Raw genomic sequence first — 20,268 nt, 5'->3', positions numbered from 1 at the left:
ATATACATATTAATTGTTGGTTTTAAAATATTATAAACTACCTGTAAGAAAAGTAATGAAAATAAGTGAGCATTCGTGTACTATCTTTAGTTTATTTTCAATAATTCAAACCATACATTTGTTAGTTCATTGCTTCTTGCTTTCGTTCTATATATGAGTATAACAGCAACAAATTTGTGATATCACAACAACGTTTTTCCGTTTAACACTGATTAGATTATATATTAACACTCTAACTAGCTGTGTCAATACATTGTTAACCCGATAAGTTTTAATACAGACATGTAAAGCATTCTAGTCCAATCTTATCTGAGTACATGTTATTGATACACCATTTTTAAAATGTTTAGTTTTGAGTACAAAATAATGTGGTAAAAGATAACCACACGGTTCACTTTTTACGTATTTGTTAACACACATTTATGATCACAACTATTATTGATATGCAACAGTATACTAAGAATATGATGTCTTTCATTTTGCACACTAGGTGTGAAACCAAGCAGACTAGTAGAATGCTAAAAAAAATACTTATGTTGCCAGCTGTAGTGAAACGACCTTGAATTTAACCCTATGAGAACAATGTTTAACCTCAAACAATCATATGCTCTTATTTTTGGGCATTGAGATGTGGGATGTTATTTTAAACATGTAATTAGTACCTTTATTATGACACAACATGTCACGTAACATACTAATGTCCACTGCAGTCAATATGTTAAACTATGATACATATCCAGCTACAGACAGGTTTTCGGACAATTTTAATGGGGCCCGGCAAGAGCGTAGCCAGGAAAACATTTTGGTTGGTCAAGACAACTGATATTTTCTCAAAGTGGACAGAAAATAAGGCCTCATTTTATTCCTTGAAAAGTTATTGTATTTGTTTTGAGAACGATCTTTCAGCAGTACATGTCAGTAATACTGAATTATTCTAATAATAACCATTTCTTAAAAAAATAATTGAAACTGTTAAAAATTTTGGGGTACGGGCCCCTTGGATTCCCTCGCTGGCTACATCCTTGGAGCCACACTTGCACGGGGTTAGATGGCGTTACATGACGTGGCCAGGCCGAATTAATATTTTTTTAATAATAACAACTTGAATGCTTATTAAATAAATATTTCAAATGAGACGCCATCCCTAATTCTACAAGCAGAAATTAATAAAAGCATTAAAGTGTTTGAGGTTATGGTTGTTATTTGACTAAAATCAAGAAACCACCAATACTAAGAGGGCTTTAAGTGTTCTATTTTGTCAAAGCTATTTTTGGCAGACACACAAGAAAAGTTTTTTTTTTTTTCTAATTATGCCAGAAGTGATATGAAAAATTGATATGTGAAGTTCCTGTTTTTAATATGGGAAAATTGGATATAAGATTTCATTTGTATTTAGTGTCTTGAAATATTGTACATTTCTTTAAGAGCTGGCTCCAAAATAACCCTTTTAATAAGAGGAATAGTTTACTGTTATACAAATTAAAATATTGTCTGAGATCCTTTATTTCTCAGATCTTTCTAATTGCATACACTTTTAGTATAATAAACTGACGTACAAAATTCATGGACCACATTTTTTCAGCTGTATTAAATGAAGTTGAAACAATACAGTATTATTTTGTATTATTAACTATTGCTGGGAAATAAATTAGCAAATAGATTTGTATAACTTTAATAAACTTAACAAAATTTTAACCTAACAAACAGATCAGTTCGTTTATATATAATAAATACGACTTTGGATAGTACTATACACAAGTAAATAAATAATGCCTAAGCTAAATTACTTATTTATTGCATTAATTTGGCTCTAAGCCATATTTTTATTTATTTTAATTATATTAATAATATTCTATCAACAGATTTTTAAAGCCTAATTTTTAAATAATAAATAACTATGAATACTTTGAAAAATTCGCTTTTTTTCCAAACAATTTACTTTAGATTAGATATGCCACTATCTAATCAATCAGCATTAACACCTGCCTTTCTTTTAAGTCAACTTTTGGTTGCTATGCTAGAGTAGAAATATATTACAAAACAACAGCAGCTTTGTAATAAACATGTTTTTCTCAGTCAGGTACTGTACAGTTAAAATCCTAACATCTATACTCGTTTTGGTCGCAACTTGGCACCAAAAGGAAGTTGATTCTGATGGGCGTTGTACTGGTTAATTTTGTTTTCAACTACTGTTGAAGCTTTTGTTACAGCATTATTTATCTCCTTCTCTTCTTCTTGTGTGTAATCACTTTCAGTATCCTCATAGCTCAATTCTTCTGTGAATTTCTCTTTCTCTTGCTCATTTTGATTTCTGTAGTAAGTCTGGTATATTCTCATGCCACTTTGTAGATCCATGTTGTTGCGTAAGTCTTTGTCTGAAGGTTTCTAGAATCTCGTCTTCACTGTAATCACTGTCTGCAAAGGATTGTTCTGAGTTTTCTTTGTTTTCATTGTGTGGAATTTCGTCTGTCTGTATTTGTTGTTGGGGTCTCATCTCATAATTTCTGAAAGGCATGTGGCTTTGTTGTTCATTGTTAAACATAACTTCCTGTTGGGGTGTTTCATTTCATGGTTTCTGTAAGTCGATTGTTTCTGTGTCTCTTCAAGATTTTCTTGTGCCCTCATTTTGTAGTTTGTTACTGGCAGTTGGTTTTGTCTTTCATTCTGATTTTCTTGTTGGACTCTCAGCTCATGTATATTGGGAATTTGATTTTGTTTATTAATTATGTTCTGTTGGGTTCTTGTCTCATACGTCTCGTCCGACTGATTGCTCTGCTCCATCTCCTCCTCAGAGCCTTGCTCCCGCTGCGCCAGCTGATTGTTGATGCTGCCCGCTGCCGCGAGGGTAGCCAGAGTCTCCGCTGTCTGTCGGTCTGGCAGTGTTTGTGTACAAGCCGGTGTCCTCGTAGTCAACCTGGTTGCTCAACACCTCCTCCTCTCCACTCGCTACTGCCCGTTTCACCCCCACACTCACCGAGGACGCCGAGGGGAAACTGTCAGATCCATGGGCACTCTCCTGTGTCTGCTCGTTATAGTTGAAAGTCTCAAACTGTGGCTGGAAATTCTCCTGTGAGAACTGTGCTATCTGTAACATCAATACATATTTTTCTTAGTGTTTTAAACCGTCCTATTGTAAAAAAAATTGGCTGAAGTAATAGGCAAACAACATAGTTTGGGATGAACAAGATAATTGCTCAGACCCTCGAAAAAACAGAAGGGCAATATTGTAGACCTACTGGAGGCTCATGTACTGCAGATATGCTATTAGCGGATACTGCTTATTCGTAGCTGGTATTGTATAAGTTTGCTGCTGATTGAAATCAGTACTTTTGTATTATAAGACAGACTAGGCCACTCAGACTATACTAGACTAGGATTGGATAATTTAAGGTTCAGATATATTTGTTCCTTGGAGGAACACAAGGCTTACTTGAGTAACGTGGAACATAGCAAACATCTATAACATTGGAAGCACAATAAATATCATAGAACCATGAACCAGTTCTATTGAACTGAGAACAATCTTTGAAGCTGTCAGTGGAAGTTGTAATTTCTCTGTCTCTTGTAATAAAATAAACATTAAAATTTGTGTGGCATTAGGTTCTGAAGAATAATGAATGGGAAGATGTCAAACACAAATAACATTCGGGGCAGCTCAATTTTAGATCATATTATAGTTTATCACATATGATGATAGTTTTAAGACTCAAATTCACACTGGTATCAGAATGATCATTGATGTTATTGAAGTGCCTAAATATATTTATTTTATACTAGCAATTACCTGTGGCTTTGCACATGTATAAGCCATTCTGGCTTGAGTGAATTATATTCCCAACGCCAACATTGAGATTGCCTTTTTGCCACAATGAAGAAAATCTATCAAAATGTGTATATTTAGAGCCATTGTAATTTACTCCGGTCTTAATATTGCTTGTACCATAATTGATTTTGACTTGTTTCCCCCAATCAAGGGTATGTGTGTGTATATATATATAATATATATATATATATATATATATATATATATATATATATATATATATAAACACAGGTCTGAGTAGTCCACTTCAGTCAAAAGACAACTAAGATGATTTTTATAAAAATTGTTAAATTTGTACTCAAAGTTGATAGTAACTTTGTCTTTGATATCTGCATTACAGTACTGATGGAACACTGCATATTAATATTTACTTAAATGTACAGTTTAAAAGTACATTTTTACCAAAACTTAGTTTTCTTATTTTGAAAACTTTTTTACTCTCAACAGCGGTTGCAGAAAAGGTGGAAATAAGAAGTTACTATCATGCTTACTTTATGCTTTCAAGACTATAAACACAAACAAATTGAAAATAGTGGTCTAACTAAATAAACATATGGTTGTGATACCACGAAATAATTACTCTGAAAAGTTGATTACATTTAACCAGGCTCCTTCAATTAATAATATTTGTTTGCTGTAACTTTAGAGTTTAAAATGGGATTTTTCACAATTTTAGAGTCCAGAGGGATTCCAAGTCAAATCCTAGTAGGTGGGGTCTGAGAAATACACAAGTAAGTTGAACCCTTATGCTGATACAGTATTGAGTACCTGCTGTTGCTGCTGCTGATATTGTTGAGGGTAGAGAAGGGCAGCATTGTAGACATGCTGGTGTGTAGAGGGCTGATGTGCTGCTGCTGCTAGCAGATACTGCTGATACATGGCTGCTGTCATTTGAGGCTGTTGCTGACCAAACCCATTCAGCAAGTTGTACAGATCTTGAGATGAAAGGGAATTGGTACCACCTGAGAAAATAAATGAGTGATTGGACATTACAACAATGATTTCATTGGAAAGCGTTATCAAAGATGCATTTTGTAAGTTTAAGACAATAATATGGTTTTTCTCATAAGGAGAAAAAAGTCTTTCATAAGACAAAAATAAATCTGTTCTATTGGTACTGTCAAATTTTCACTGACTATTTTTATTTGGGCAGTTTTCACTCCCCATTTCTTCTCTTTCAAGATTGGAATCATCAAAAAATCTTCACTTAAACATTCATGAACATTCATCAATTCCTAAACCGGCCAATGAAAATAAGCCAAACCTTCCACTCGTTTCTGCCATACACATACCACTTAAGCCCGATTGGTAATAGAATACACGCTTTTCTTTTCGTAGGAACTTATAGCATAAATTTAAATATTCAGCACAAACCAACAATTACTATGAGAATCAACATTTTGTAAAAATAACTGTTCATAATGGAAAATAAAGTTGATTATACAACTTTATTTCAAGATAGAAAGTTTATCAGGGCCTATGAGCTGGAAATCTCCCAAAATTACATAGTCAAGTTAACTGAAATGTTCAGTTTAAATTTAAAATCTTGAAAATTGTCTCACTTTGTATCTGTGAAGCCACCTGATTCACAATAGCTCAGACACCTGACCACCTAGGCGACAATCACAACTAAACTTGGATAGAAACGCCTATGACTATACCTTAACTACACACCACCTAAGCCTGCTTGAAAAGAAACCTACATATGAGGCGTTCAGAGGCCAAACTGACTAACTTTTTTTTTTTAGTTTTTGATCAATAAAATGGTTGGTATTTGTTGTTGATTTTGCACTGCTTAAGCAAAATTCTATTGGTTTTAATTTTTAAAACAAAAATTATTCTTAGAACCATTACTCTAGTTCTGTAGTAAGCTGTTCATTTCTGTCATCAGTTTTGTTGTAATAATACTGAAATAAATGGTGCCAAATTTCAACATAAGTTCAAATTAAATACATAAAAAATGATGAATATAGTATTATTTTCATCACATTTAACCACTTAATGAGATACAAATGTTTGGAAATTGAAATTACTGGAAACTTACCAATGAATTATATTTAGTTGGAATTTCTGAATTTGTTGAGCAAAACCATTTTTATTGGGTTCAAAAATATAAAATATTTTTGACAATCAGTAGGTTCTTTGGAGATACTAAAAATTAAATTTTAAACACTGGTAAAAAATCGTAACAATTAGCCAATGTTTATGTTTTCAATTATGATATCAATCTCATTTTACTTTACGTTAAAATTTAGCGTTTTAACATTTTTTAATTGAAAGTTTTTAAATGTATGCAATTTTTTTTCATTTTGACAGGTGTGTAATAGAAAACAAATAATAAACATTAAAAAGTAAACGTAATCAAACCATTTACTACAAATATAAGCTTAATTTTGGTCAAAATTATCCTTTTGTGTGTTTAACGAAGTACGTGCTTGCAAGTACACATACGGACAGTTACAAATTATAAAGGTTGTTATTGACTAGAAGGAGGAAGAGTGGTTTAGAAATAGAAAATTACAATACATTTGTCATACTATAATAAATGGCGAGAAAGTTGCTCACTGTCTGCCAATGACAGATGCTAATGTCACAATACATTTTAGTATACTATAGTAAATGGCGAGAAAGTTGCTCATTGGCTGCCAATGACAGATGCTAATGTCACAATATATTTTAGTATACTATAGTAAAATGTGAGAAAGTTGCTCACTGTCTGCGCCAGTGATGGAGAGGTCTGGTGCTGCTGACTCTCTGCGAGCTGTTGCTGGTACAGGTCCAGGTGGCTGCTGACCATTGCTGGGCAGAGAGTAGGGATCGAAGGTCTTAGGGACTTCTATGGTGGGCAGGCTGGGGTCAGGGTCTGGAGCAAAGTAGCTAGGGGTATCAGAAAACGGTTTGTGTGCACTGGGGTCCTCTGTAACCTGAAACACGTGAGGCATCAGCAAATAATCTGCAACTAAATTGTAACATCCATAAGTTTTGTTATTTAAATAAACTTTGTAATATGTAAAGTATAAATTTCAAATATTAGCTCTAGAGCCAAGTGAACCAATTATAAAATTATTATATAATTTGTCTGTATTGCTAAGAAGTCTGCAGAGAAGAAGTTTGCATATAAAAGTGTTATAAAAATTTTTTAAGGTTTCAGTATTTTTTATTTTTAAGTATAAAAAAACTGAGATTTATTCCCAAAATTTTATACAAAATTACTTTAAAATGTTGAGTTTTTCTAAATGAAAATATTGAAGAATATATTTAAAAATATGAGCCCCAAAGTCAAATTATAAAATTATTATACTGTGTATTAAAAAAAATACAGACAAATATTAATTTTTACTGTGCAATAACGTATTTATTGAGTATTTATCTTGCAGAGAAAAGAAGTCACATAATATTTTATCGCAAAAAACGAAATATTGTTTTTTATTTTTAAAATTTAGAAAATAATCCCAACCTTTTATGAGTTTTTCTGTCCTATAATAATATTGCAGTCCCCAGCTAGTGAAGTATTATAGCAGTGTGAAATGATCAATAAATTAAACCATCCAAGTTATAGAAGTTATGCCGAGTCAGATGGTTTCTCACCTTTCACATTTATGGGAGTTGGAGTAAAAGAGGTCATTGATGCGGGCACATTGCACTCTTTTATATTTATATTTTTCCCCCAATTTTGCTCAAATAATCCAGTAATTTCTTCAATGGAAACACAGATAAAATAAACATTAAAATCGGTGAGGGAGATGTCAAAGACCAAAAACATTCTGGGCAGCTCAATATTGTCATCAGATCACATTATAGAATATGTAATGAAAGTTATCAGGCTCAAATTCACACTAGTATTAGAATGATCACTGATGTTATTGAAGTGCCTAAATAAATTCATTGTGTACAAGCAATACCCGTGGGTTTGCACACTATTTCATAGGCTTTGCACATATATAAGCACTTCTGGTTCGAGTGAGTTATATTTCCAATGTCAACGTTGAGTTAGTATTGTTGACATGATCAAGAAAAACTATCACAATGTGTATATTTATGGCTATTGTAAATTTATTCTGGTCTTATTATTTTTTGTTCCATAGCTAAATTTGCCTTGTTTCCCTATGTAGAAAATATATACTTATACACAGGTTTGGGAAGCCAACAAAAATATAAATATGGGTTTTATAAAAGTCTTTAAATGTATAATAAAAGTTAGATAGCAACTTTGTATCTTATATCTAATATTTAATATTTGTTAAATATGTACAGTTAAAAGTATATTTTTATTAAAACCTTTAATTTTCTTATCTGAATATTTTATTACTATGTGCTCAGTGTTGTTATAATAACTCAGTAAAATAAGACAAAATAAGGATGCAACCCTCGGAATGAAAGATAATAAGCTAAAAATTTGCATACGTCTTTATTTTGATGGTATAAAAACTTACCTCAAAAGTCTCATATAATCACGTGTACGCGTCTTTAGATATTTAAGGTCAAATTTCACGAAAATCAGTTTTTTTTTGAAAATATCTCGTTTCCCTTACGCTAAATGACTTTGAAGGTGGTTAGAGAAATTGTAGAACGGAAAATTCTCTTCAACTTTTGTCTGAAGTAATTTTTATGTACGTTCAACCCTTTTTGAGATACAGCGCAAAGAGTAGGGGAACCGCTTACCTGTATATACGATAATGCGAGGTCAGCGAGTAGAATACAATAAATAAATGAGTTTATATTGTTAATTATTCACTTACTATTATTATTATTACTTAATACTATGATTATTGTCAGCATTATTATTACATTTTTATTATTATCATTATTATTAAATTTTTATTATTATTTATTATTTAATATTCCATATTTATAGATATTAATTATAAATTAAATATTCTCTAAATAATACTTATTTTTATTTTTACCAAACATACAATATTAAAAAAATACTTTTCTTCCATATTCCTATATTACTATGAATATTATACCATATGAATATTATATCATCGATGGTGGATTTTTCTTGCATCGCGTTTGTATGGAATAAAGATGATACTATCTCTCATATTTTGAATAAATACGTCAAATATTTTACAAACACATTATGGGTCAAGTATTGTTGTTGTATTTGATGGTTACTCAGACTACACTAAGAACATTAAAGCAATGGAACAATTAAGAAGAACTGCTGGTGTTTCAAAATCTTATAACTCCGCTTTGATGAAGCAATGGAATGAAAAATATTTACTGTATAGACATGCTTATCAACAAAATAAAAACTGTTAATATCACTACAAAACAAGCCAGAGATGATGGTGATGTTCTCATTGTAGAAACAGCTATTGCAGTCTGAACTTAAAAAAAAAACTTCTGTCTTTGTAGGAGAAGATATTGATTTTAAAAAGATTTTCTTGTTGATGTGATTGAGCACGTCCTATCAAGATAACTAGCAAATCAATATCTTCTCCTACAATGACAGAAGTTTTTTTTTTGCGATGCAAGAAAAATACACCATCGATGATATAATATTCATATGGTAATAATATTCATAGTAATATAGGAATATGGAAGAAAAGTATTTTTTTTAATATTGTATGTTTTGGTAAAAATAAAATAAGTTATTATTTAGATAATATTTAATTTATAATTAATATCTATAAATATGGAATATTAAATAATAAATAATAATAAAAATTTAATAATAATGATAATAATAAAAATGTAATAATAATGCTGACAATAATCATAGTATTAAGTAATAATAATAATAGTAAGTGAATAATTAACAATATAACTCATTTATTTATTGTATTCTACTCGCTGACCTCGCATTATCGTATATACAGGTAAGCTGGTCCCCCTACTCTTTGCGCTGTATCTCAAAAAAGGGTTGAACGTACATAAAATTACTTCAGACAAAAGTTGAAGAGAATTTTCCGTTCTAACAATTTCTCTAACCACCTTCAAAATCATTTAGCGTAAGGGAAACGAGATATTTTCAAAAAACTGATTTTCGTGAAATTTGACCTTAAATATCTAAAGACGCGTACACGTGATTATATGAGACTTTTGAGGTAAGTTTTATACCATCAAAATAAAGACGTATGCAAATTTTTAGCTTATTATCTTTCATTCCGAGGTTGCATCCTTATTTTACTGGACTATAAAGCTTTCTCTATACTTTCACACCATAAATGTAAACGAATTGAAAATAGTGGTCTAATTACTTAAACATATGTTTGTGCAATCTTTAAAAAAAATGTTTACAAAGAACAGTTCATTACATTTAACAGACTCTTTCAATTAATATTTCACAGCTTAAAAGGGACCAAGATGGGATTTTTCACTACTTTACAGTGGGACGTAGCCCAGAGGGATTTTTGAAATAAGAATAAGGCTATATTCTAATATATAAATATATATATATATATATATATATATATATATAGGCTATTTTATAATTTGCATTGTTAAGACATATTTTTAAGAGGTTAAATGTAAGAAAGGACCATATGGTCCTAATTTTCGCCTCAATAAAGAAGTGTTTTCTTTCTTTCTTTCTTTATATTCATACCAGTAATCCTAAGAATGTCCATGTAAATTTTCAGTTCAATCGGTTGAGTAAGTATATTAGTAAAAGCATAACAAACAAACAAAGGCACTTTCGCATTTTTAAATATTATTAGGATTGCAATGTAACTGAAAAGAATGTGTAAAACTACTTTGAAAGTTATGGATATGTTATGTTATTGCATACTGTGGATACAGTATGCATATTTTGCCTTCTTCCAATCTATTAATTTAAACAAACTCTCCAATAATATAAAGTTTTTTATTTTTGTGAGGCCTTTCGTACTCAATGAGTACATCTTCGGACTCACACAACTGAATAAAAGTAATAATAACAATACTAACATAAACAATTTTGTACTAAATAAAAACATATGTCATTAAAAATACAAATAGGTAATATTCTATGACAGCACAGTATGTTATATATATATATATATATAAAAATAAAGTTTCTATTTAGTTAAATCAAATAAAGTAACGGTGAATTTTGAAAAGGCCCAGGTTCGTTCTTTACCAGATTATTTTGGTTCTTTTTTTATACAAATTGTTTCATATGCATCAAGGAATTTTTTTATTTTGTACTTCTTTTAATAATTTTGCATTTGAAAAAGAGTGTCCAGTTTGAAACGCACTTTTTATAAAAAAAAAAACAATTTCACAGCCACATTGTGGTAGGCTATCTTTGAAGGTTTATAATTTTGTTGAAAGACAAATTACTCATAGTCCTTTGACAGATTAAAAATTAATTTCTATTCCTGGCTGTTGGAGAATTATATAGCTTTAATGACTTTTTCAAAATTAATAATATAGATTTATAATGATGATTGTGTTTTTTGTATTCTGTTACAATCACTGTTGTGCTTGCTGTATAAGCTTAATTATTCTTAGTTTTAAGTTTTTTTAATGTGGCTGTGATAATGAGCTGTATTTATGATTTTGGTAATGATGTTGCCACATTTTTGTGGCAAATGAAAATGATGAAATGAAACGTTAGCTTGTCATAACATTTCAACTGCTGCAAGTGCTAAGTTTTAAGCAAATCTTAGTTGCATAACTTTGTAAGCTGCAAACCCTTTTATCTCTTAATGCCCTTAGTTAGCAAAAATGTTTTTCATTTCTAATACCTGATACGAGCTGGCAGGTTTGTGTTGTACAGTCTTCAGTCCATGCCTGAGCACAGCATCCAGGTCAGGTGAAGGGTGTGAAGATTGGTGTGGTAGAGGGTGGTGAGGTCGGTCAGCAGGGCTGAGGTTAGGAGCAGGTATCGTGTGGGATCGGCCCCCCTTGTCGTCGTCGAGCGGGAAAGTGTTGGGAGACTTCTGGGATGTAGGATATGGGAGCAGACTGGAAAACCTCCTTCACTACAGGAGCGCGGAAGTTTTTTCCAAGAGGAGGGTGGAAAAGGGGGTGGTGGTGAGGGGGTGGGTTTGACGATGAAGGGTCTAGGTGGTGGCCTGATGGGGGAGCGAGGAGGGGGAAGGGCGCCTCAGATAAGGAGGGGGCTTGTTGTGCGAGAGGGGACTGTGGTGGAAGTGAGGGGGTGGCTTGTGTCCGTAGTGTAGCTTGGCGGGGGGCAGCTGTGGGGGGAGGTGTCTCTTATAGTAACCAGCTTCAGCTGACAGCACACACATCAGAGTTGCTATAACGACCTTGCAGACCTGGGGACATACAGGAAAAATAAAAGTTATTACATCAATACACTGTTAGTTCTTCTATGGGGCGCTTATTGCCATGCACTTAAGCCTCAAGGCCTTTTGCACACCCTGGAAGCACACCATGACGCTGACCAGTCTACGGTTTCATCAGTTCTACAAACCGCCGAAAACAACCGATCAGGTCCTCCTGAGGAAGTTCACTACCCTTGTCCAAACTACCAAAGATGGCGTACCGCTCCCTTGCTTGTTAGTTACAACATAGATCTCCTTCTTGGAAAATATTCCAGTTTAGATTAGTTACAAATACCTTCACTGTTAGTTTATTTCTGAGATATCCTCACTTCATTTCTTAGATCTGACACAATATAGCACCTGCCACAATGAAAGTGTTACATATTGTATTTTGTATCCAAGTGAATGCAAATAAGTCTTTCAAAATCAATAAAATAATATGCTATGTTCAATTTAATTGTTTTTGTTTGCATAATAGTCACCAAACCTTAAAATAATAGTACCTCCATGCATAGGCGTACCCAGAATCTAATAGAACTCTTATACATCGATGGGTTGATCAAGTTGTAACAGATTTCTCTACCAGTTGCTAAAATGCTCTAAATATTTCTCGATTGTTACATATCACAATGTGGTAAACAGCTTTTACATGGAATCACCATTTAATTAAATTTTTCTGCTTCTAGCAGAGGAGGGGCCTTCCCCTCCTGCCCCTCACTGGATAAGCCCAGTGTTTCATATTTGTTAGGAGGCGTAAAAGTAGAAATCATTCTCAAATGAAACAACACTGTTTCTGCTTCCCACATAGATGTTGTCTTGTTTTATTTGAAGTAAGAGGTGAAGATCCGGGAGTAAAAATCCTTGTCTGATAAAACAATGAAAACACTCTACCCGAAGGGAACATTCTCTGCACTTTTTTTGTTTGCTTCTTATTTTCAACATATCATTGAATTTGAATGTAAACCCTCCAATATTATATACACGACAAGTACTATATTCTCAAATGAAACCTCTTGGGGTATTTTGGTGGAAATTCATGTTTTTGTATAAAATTCCTAATAGTAAACTATATGCTGCAAATGCTAAAATATTATTATGAATATAACAATTTATCACACCTATATGTCAATGTAAATCAAATCAGTCTTTATTTTGTCTTTGAACAATATACAATATTGTTTAGCAACAGTCGTTAGTATATCTTCCCATTCACACACAATCATGCATACAAAAAGTTCGTCATCCAGACAAACATACAATTCCCTACATCAGATCCTGTTAAAACGTGCTTCGATTTTAATTGCCCACTGGTGAATATTCTTTCCCTGAGCTAATGTGCCCTTTGTGATTTACAGAACACAGCCACCTCGAAGATGTAGAGGCAGGGCAAAGTCAGTAAACCAAGCTCCCTGAAGACAGCTCTCCATGACTCTGTGCTCTTTAATTTTGAAATGATTCGCACAGCTTTATTTTGAAGGAGAAACACTCTTTCCAGTTTGTTGTCTGCCCCAGAGTCTAACTCCATATGAAAGGTAGAAATAAACCTTTCTCAGGATGTCGTGATAACATTGTTTTGCAAAGCATACACACCTGAAGTTACTCTGGAACAAACACTTTCAACCTTTTATTTAATAAATTGTAAAAACTATCTATCTAGCATTTTTTTACTAAAATTAATTATTCCCGAAACCCCGAGTTTGACGTTAGGAGGGAAACTCTATGCGTGAGTCCCTTGTAATTCTTTTTCCCTTTCCCTCACTTTACATGCAACTAGCATAGCGGACTCGGAGAAACGACACTGCGCTGCAGTATCAGGGACTGCAGCTCGGGCTACTGTCTTCCAATAATGAACCGCTGCCGCAGCGCGATCAGAGAAGAAGCAAAATTGGTGTCATCGGCGTCCCGGGAGAGTCGGAACATGAGACTAGCGGGACCGGTTCGGACAAGTGGACTGCAATTCACGTGCCTGCGAGTTCACGCGCACGCACATGGACTCACAAGTACCCTTGGCTACACAGATTGGGGCTAACTAGTAGCGTGGTTCTGTTTACATTGGAGATCGGATTTTGATCTCTTTATTTTTTGATGGGTAGGGGGTGAGTGAATTGGCACCGGAATGTTTAGGTCTGCCACCCAGCAGCTTCACGGAATGTACACGCGGATATGTTGAGCATGTCTGTCGACCAAAGCGTGGTGGTCTAGGAAAGGCGGTGGGTACCCACCGCTCGATGAGTACGTACCCGTGACAGTACCCCGCCAACGTAGCTGTTCGCTCCACGAAACCCACGCCTCTCAAATCTCAATCTCGTTTTGTACTCGAACATGTTCATCTTCACTACTTTTAAGTATAATTTTTTACAAATACACAACACAATTTTAAACAGTATTTACAAATATACAGCGGAAAAGTGGAGCAATACTTTTTATGGAAATTGTTACATTTGCAATTTTACAAATTTGCAAATTTTGGGCTAAACTGCTGTTACCAGCGATTAACAAATTATGTCTTAATTAATGTGAAACCACTTGCAAAATGAATTATAATTGTGTATTTTACAAGTGTAATGGGCATTTCAGCTGGATTTACAAATCTACAGGTGTTCTCGAACCAAGAAGTTTGTTTTTAAAAGACATAATACACATAATTGACATTCTGTAATATGGATTGAGTTTTATTCGTCGTCTTTCGAGTTCATACACAGTGTATTAAAAGCACCATGAAAAACCTTCAGTAATTGATTGGAGGAACCCAATGTATTCTGTTTATAGAGAGTGTTCACTAAATCCCTGTCAATATTTTGGGAAATTGTATATAGCGTTTAAAATTACGCGTGTGACGATGGCTTTTAGTTGCGTAATTATTTATTTCCTTTGAAGCAACTGAGAAGACGAATTTGATAAAAAGTTTCATGTGAAAACCTAATGAGGTTTTTAAAATGTGTCATTGAAATCATCACAGATTGGACGCGGTTAACGTACAGAGTTTTCAAAACCATTTTTAGCGAGCACCTAAGACGCTCGCTAAACATTTAGCGATATATTATGGCGTGTGAGTTAAAACGAAAAATTTTACAATACCGTACGCCATATAATTCTGCACAGTACTTTCAGAGATGTCGTAGCAAAAAAAAGTTCCTATCTGAGAAACTAAAGGTTTATTATAATATTTTATCAGCTTCAAATGTTATAAAAATTATCATCTTAAAGTATCACGGATTTTCGTGGTTAGGCTACGATATTTTTAAAGCCGTTTCTTAGATGATACCCAGGAAGTACAACGAACTTGTGTTACAAATGTTCAAGTAAATGCGTTCTGCGGCTTTTCGAGATTTCGTGATGAGGCGGCCATTGGAGGCAGAAATCTATACATAATTCATCGTTTTCTAGGGTTTCTCTTGTCTTCAATACAAAGAATAATACAAACATTTAGTTCGTCACTGGTTGTAGTTCTTTTGTTAAAAAACTACAATTTCCCCAAAATTCCAGATTGTAAAAAGTTTACAACTATAAACATCTAGAAGAAAGTGTTTGCACCCTTAAGAAGTCTTTGACAACTGCAAGGTGTATAGTGGGAAATTTGTTAACTGTTTGATAAAAAAAAGAAACTCCCTTAGGTCCCAGTATGAAATAAAAATATTCTACCTAAATGGTATTTCGCTTTCACCAAAGGATCTAGCCAACCGTTATTCCATTAAGGTTAATCGTTGAGACTAACGCACAAATAAAGCGTTCTGCTTTCATTTGAAGAAACTACATCTACTTGACCGTTTCTTAGGATGGTCAGAAATATCCTAGTCATTGGTGATTAGTATGTTGTAAATAATGTGGTATGTTTGGTTTGAGGAATTTTTAAAATACAAGTGCTCTCAGAGTATCCATTTTCACAATTTGGCGTTTTTTCACCTATTCACCCGGCGAGATTTTAGAAATAATTCAAGTGATGAAAGTAAAACTACAGTCGCGATCCACAGACTAGTTTTGGTCCAAACCACACTAGACACTGACATAAGCTCAATTCGTTTGTTGAGCATATTGAAAAACAGCTGGTTATTACGCGGGTAACTCTTGGACAGTTTCGTTGTTTACAATAGTTTTACAAGCTGGACACGCTTTAAATCTATTTTTAGGCCGTGAGGTGAGTAAGGTAACTGATAGAGAATAAAAATATAAAACATTAATGAGCATTTGCAAATGTCTATTCAATATTTATTTCTTTGTCTCAAATTCTTTCCTTCAGTTGTTTGCTATTAGTAGTATGTAGTAATTCAGATGTTGTATGTCCTGGGCTGAGTGCTAAAATTTCTGACATTGTCGGCGATTGAAGTTTGTTTTTGACGATGGAAGTTGTGAATGAAAAAGGACTTTCCGGACATTTGGCATCGTTCAGTGATAAAAACATTAGTAACACTTTGTTTCGAGATCTGCAATCTGATCTCTTCTTTAGGTAAATAACTAAACCTAACACATAATTACAAATTAGATTAAAACACACAATACTCTTAGACAAAGTCCTCCTAAAAACCAAAACAAACAAAATGGAAACACGGGATTCCAAAAACTGTGTTTACAGTATAAACTGTAGTTTGCAGTAGGAAATACATAGGCGAGACAAAAAAGAACCATTACACGTAAGGATAAAAAAACTAAGAAAACAAGAGAACTGGTCTGACAGAAAGGTCAAAAATTGCACATCGTTTTTTTGTTCTGAAACCATCATATGAATTGGGATGAAGCCAACATAATACATCGGGAACCTCATTTTTTTAGTAGGGAATTCAATGTTTTATAGTTATTAAAGTTGACACACAACACCGTGGGTTGTAATTACTGGGCGTATGGGTGTCACTAACGCTCTGGTATGATTTGTTTACTTTTAAACTAGTTGTAATTATGTGTTTAGATTAGTTATTTACTCTGAGAAGAGATAAGATTGCAGATCTCGAAACGTAGTGTTACTGGATGTTTTGTACCACTGAACGATGGGAAAATCCTGCTTCCTTCATTGTCAGATTTATACAAATTAAATTGACAAATCAAAATTATTATTATGTGATAGAAATATAGTTTTTATAATTAATTTTAAAAGCTTAATTCATCTGGTACTATTTTTATTTTAAATAAATCTTTAATTATAAACACATTATTGGACAAAAATGTGTATAAATCTGTAAGATATGCGGGTCGTCCACTGTACAACTAATATGGGTCGGGATAAATAATAAGACGTTACATTTTAGAGTACCATTGATCTAAGACCGCTCATAGAGGAAACGGAAGGGACACGGAGGTTTACATGACGGTGTCTGGTGGTGACTCCTGGCTAGCTAGCTTGGACAGTTGGTTGTAGGGTAGTGGCGTGGATGTGGAAACGTCACAGAGAGCAGCCTATGAGCATTCCTTTTATTCGTATGGATTAAATCAGACTACATTGTATGATACATCACCTGACAATACATACTGCCAACATAACTGGTGCAGAGATTAAATATTGCTATGGGTACATTAGCCATAACTTAGTATTTATCACACTAAATACACTACAAAATCTAGAAATGTAAACACATAAGAGCCATTACGTTTTTAATTTTAGTTTGTGACAAGATAATTAGGTTATATAGCTCATAATTAAAAGAAAATTATGTAATTTAAATATAAATTAATGGTTATGTTTGGACTTGGTCTTTGGCTGTATTGTGACCATTGGTCAAATGATCATCAAATATCCGTATGAAAAATAAAGATTTATTATTATTATATGTTACAGTCTATATTATGCGCTCTAGCGAGTATTTCCGATCAATGCCTTAACTGTAATACACACTGTTAAGAACAAACTGGATGCATATTTCCGCACCATATTACATTGTTAATTACTTCTAGAACCTGTCCTCTTAACTGTCTCAACGATTGCCTATAAGAATGCACCACTTCAGTTTGTGAATATTATACGAATTTACACAATAACTTTGATTTACTTCTAACCTCCACCATTTTGGGCTGGGGGTGAAACTTTTGATGTCCGTTGGCGGCGTTGTGTTTTACTGCCAAAGCTTTATTTTGATGTATACAGCTCTACCTATGGCTTGCATTTTAAGATGTTGCTAAGATAATATTAATAAACTCAACTTGTGTATTATCAGTAATAGTTTGACAACTGGTAGGCCGGTTCCAGACTTTAGACACCCTGTATATGTCTAACTTTATATTCCATATCCTCCTGTTGTCTACTGTTTCACAAAACGTAGCCGGGAAAAAAAAATTTGGGGGTAGGTCAAGGCGACTGATATTTTCCCGTTAGTTGACAGAAAGTAAGGCAAGTGTTAGTCAACCAACCGCTCATTCCCCATTTTGTTCCTCAAAAAGTTCTTGGCCCGTTTCAATGTTAAGTACGATCTTTCAGCAGTACACGTCAGTAATACTAAATTCTTTAATATTAATCGTTGCTAAGAAAGTAATGTTAAAGAATTGGGGTGGTTCATACCCCTTAGACCCCCTCGCTGGATACCGTCTTTGACGGTCTCATGTCTGAAAAGGATTACCGGTACTGCATGTTTTCAGTAGCTATCATATCAGTGTCACGAGGGGAGAGGAGCCTCCATACGTAACCTCTCTCTCGCGCATGTCAATTTCCTCTCTCACCTCATAGCTAGAAACTTCCATCGCGTCTGTGGATCTTTAACACATTGTTTCCTCAGATCTTGGGGATCAAGAACACGTATACATGGTTGTAAATAATAGATGAGGTTTAATGGGTTTTCAATTTCCAGAACAACTAACTTTTCACCACGCTGTTGATAAAAAGGAATTTCCTTTTATGACAGATTCATCCACAGTATTTTTATTCTCGATCCCTAGCCCAAAAATATACTTCAGGGATACAACTTCAAACAAGAGCTGAGCTCGCATGTTTAAATAGTTTGTTTTCCCTATTTTTACCAATGGTATTTATGCAATATAATGAGATAATATTTGTTTCACTAGTTAATCACTTATAGTATGTCCGCAATATACCTTATTGTCACTGAGTAATATATAACAATACAGTAGAAGGGCCCCTCATATCCGGCCACCACGGGACCGAGCCCTTGGCCGGATAACGATTCAGCCGGATAAACCAACCTACAGTTCACCAGCACTTGACGAAACAAAAAATTGTACTGTACTGTACTAACCGCACTGTGAAATAATCAACGAACTGTTTTACAGGTTTAAACCTATTAGCTCAACTGAGGACAACACAACAAAATGTAAACAAATAGATACACCAAAAATAAACGCAAGAGTCGTGGGAGACTAGTGCGTGCAACTGCGCGTCTGCAAGCCGTGGTAAATAAATTTCGATATGGCTTCCGGGAAGTGGCCGGATAAACCGAGGTGCGGTAAAACCGAGGCCGGATATGAGGGGTCTACTGTAATATTAAACTGTTTGTTCAAGCGAATATTAAAAAAGTATGTTATATAAATATAGGTATTTTTTATTCTTTTGACTCAATGTATTTTACTTTCCAATTATTCACTTCGATATATCAAATTAATTTTAAATAGCTTAAAAAAGTATGTTTATCAATATAAAAAATGTTTTGTTTGAATATAAAATGGAAAGTCTCCTATTTTGTTAAAAGAAACTAAAATATAACATTTCTCTACAAAAAATTTTAATTAAAATTTTTGTAACACACTAATTCTATGTAAATTAAACTATTACATAATTCCCATTTTTTTAATAAACATTTTGTATTAAAATTCTAGAAATATTACATTTTCAACAGGTGATTTATGAAATCTCACCCTCCACAACACACAAAGAATTAATTGAAAATAAATGTATACGATTAGACTACAGATGGAATATAAATATTGAGTATAAAACTCTCTGCGAAAAAAGTAATATCAAAAAACGAATAGCTTTCGAAAGTTCTAAATTCCAAACCTATCGATACTTACTCGAAATAACTCGAGGGCATAGCTCAAAACAGAAACAGGACTCCCCCACAAGACACAAGCCCAAAATCCAAGTAAAAATCGGTTCATAGCTTTTTTACATGAACCTCCTTGCTCTTCATCTATCTCAACTCCGTGGTTTGGTAGCTTGAGGCTACACACCGTTTAGAAACCATGTGCCTCATTAGTGTTAGCTGTCGGAGTAGACAGTAATATTTAGATAAGAACTAGCGAAACCGGCAGCTTTCCTTATACACTGCTTGTAACCTGCTATAACGCTTC

The 20,268-nt window shown here is 33.6% G+C and overlaps 1 protein-coding gene across 1 annotated transcript; it reads right to left on the bottom strand.

Annotated features, from left to right (window-relative positions):
• Positions 1 to 2,389: 2,389 nt before the first annotated feature.
• On the bottom strand, positions 2,390 to 20,021 carry LOC124372294 (MADS-box MEF2 type transcription factor MIG1-like). Its single transcript, XM_046830675.1, is given in 8 exon segments — positions 2,390 to 3,085; positions 4,592 to 4,785; positions 5,088 to 5,100; positions 6,537 to 6,605; positions 6,607 to 6,747; positions 11,503 to 11,697; positions 11,833 to 12,036; positions 19,990 to 20,021. Coding segments are annotated over 7 exon segments (1,086 nt in total). The 5' UTR covers positions 12,010 to 12,036; positions 19,990 to 20,021; the 3' UTR covers positions 2,390 to 2,788.
• Positions 20,022 to 20,268: the final 247 nt, after the last annotated feature.

This window comes from Homalodisca vitripennis, unplaced genomic scaffold, assembly GCF_021130785.1.
Source record: "Homalodisca vitripennis isolate AUS2020 unplaced genomic scaffold, UT_GWSS_2.1 ScUCBcl_2852;HRSCAF=7975, whole genome shotgun sequence".
In the NCBI taxonomy this organism is placed as follows: domain Eukaryota; kingdom Metazoa; phylum Arthropoda; class Insecta; order Hemiptera; family Cicadellidae; genus Homalodisca; species Homalodisca vitripennis.
The sequence above is the reverse complement of the archived record's forward strand: the minus strand, read 5'-3'. Positions and strand labels throughout refer to the sequence as shown.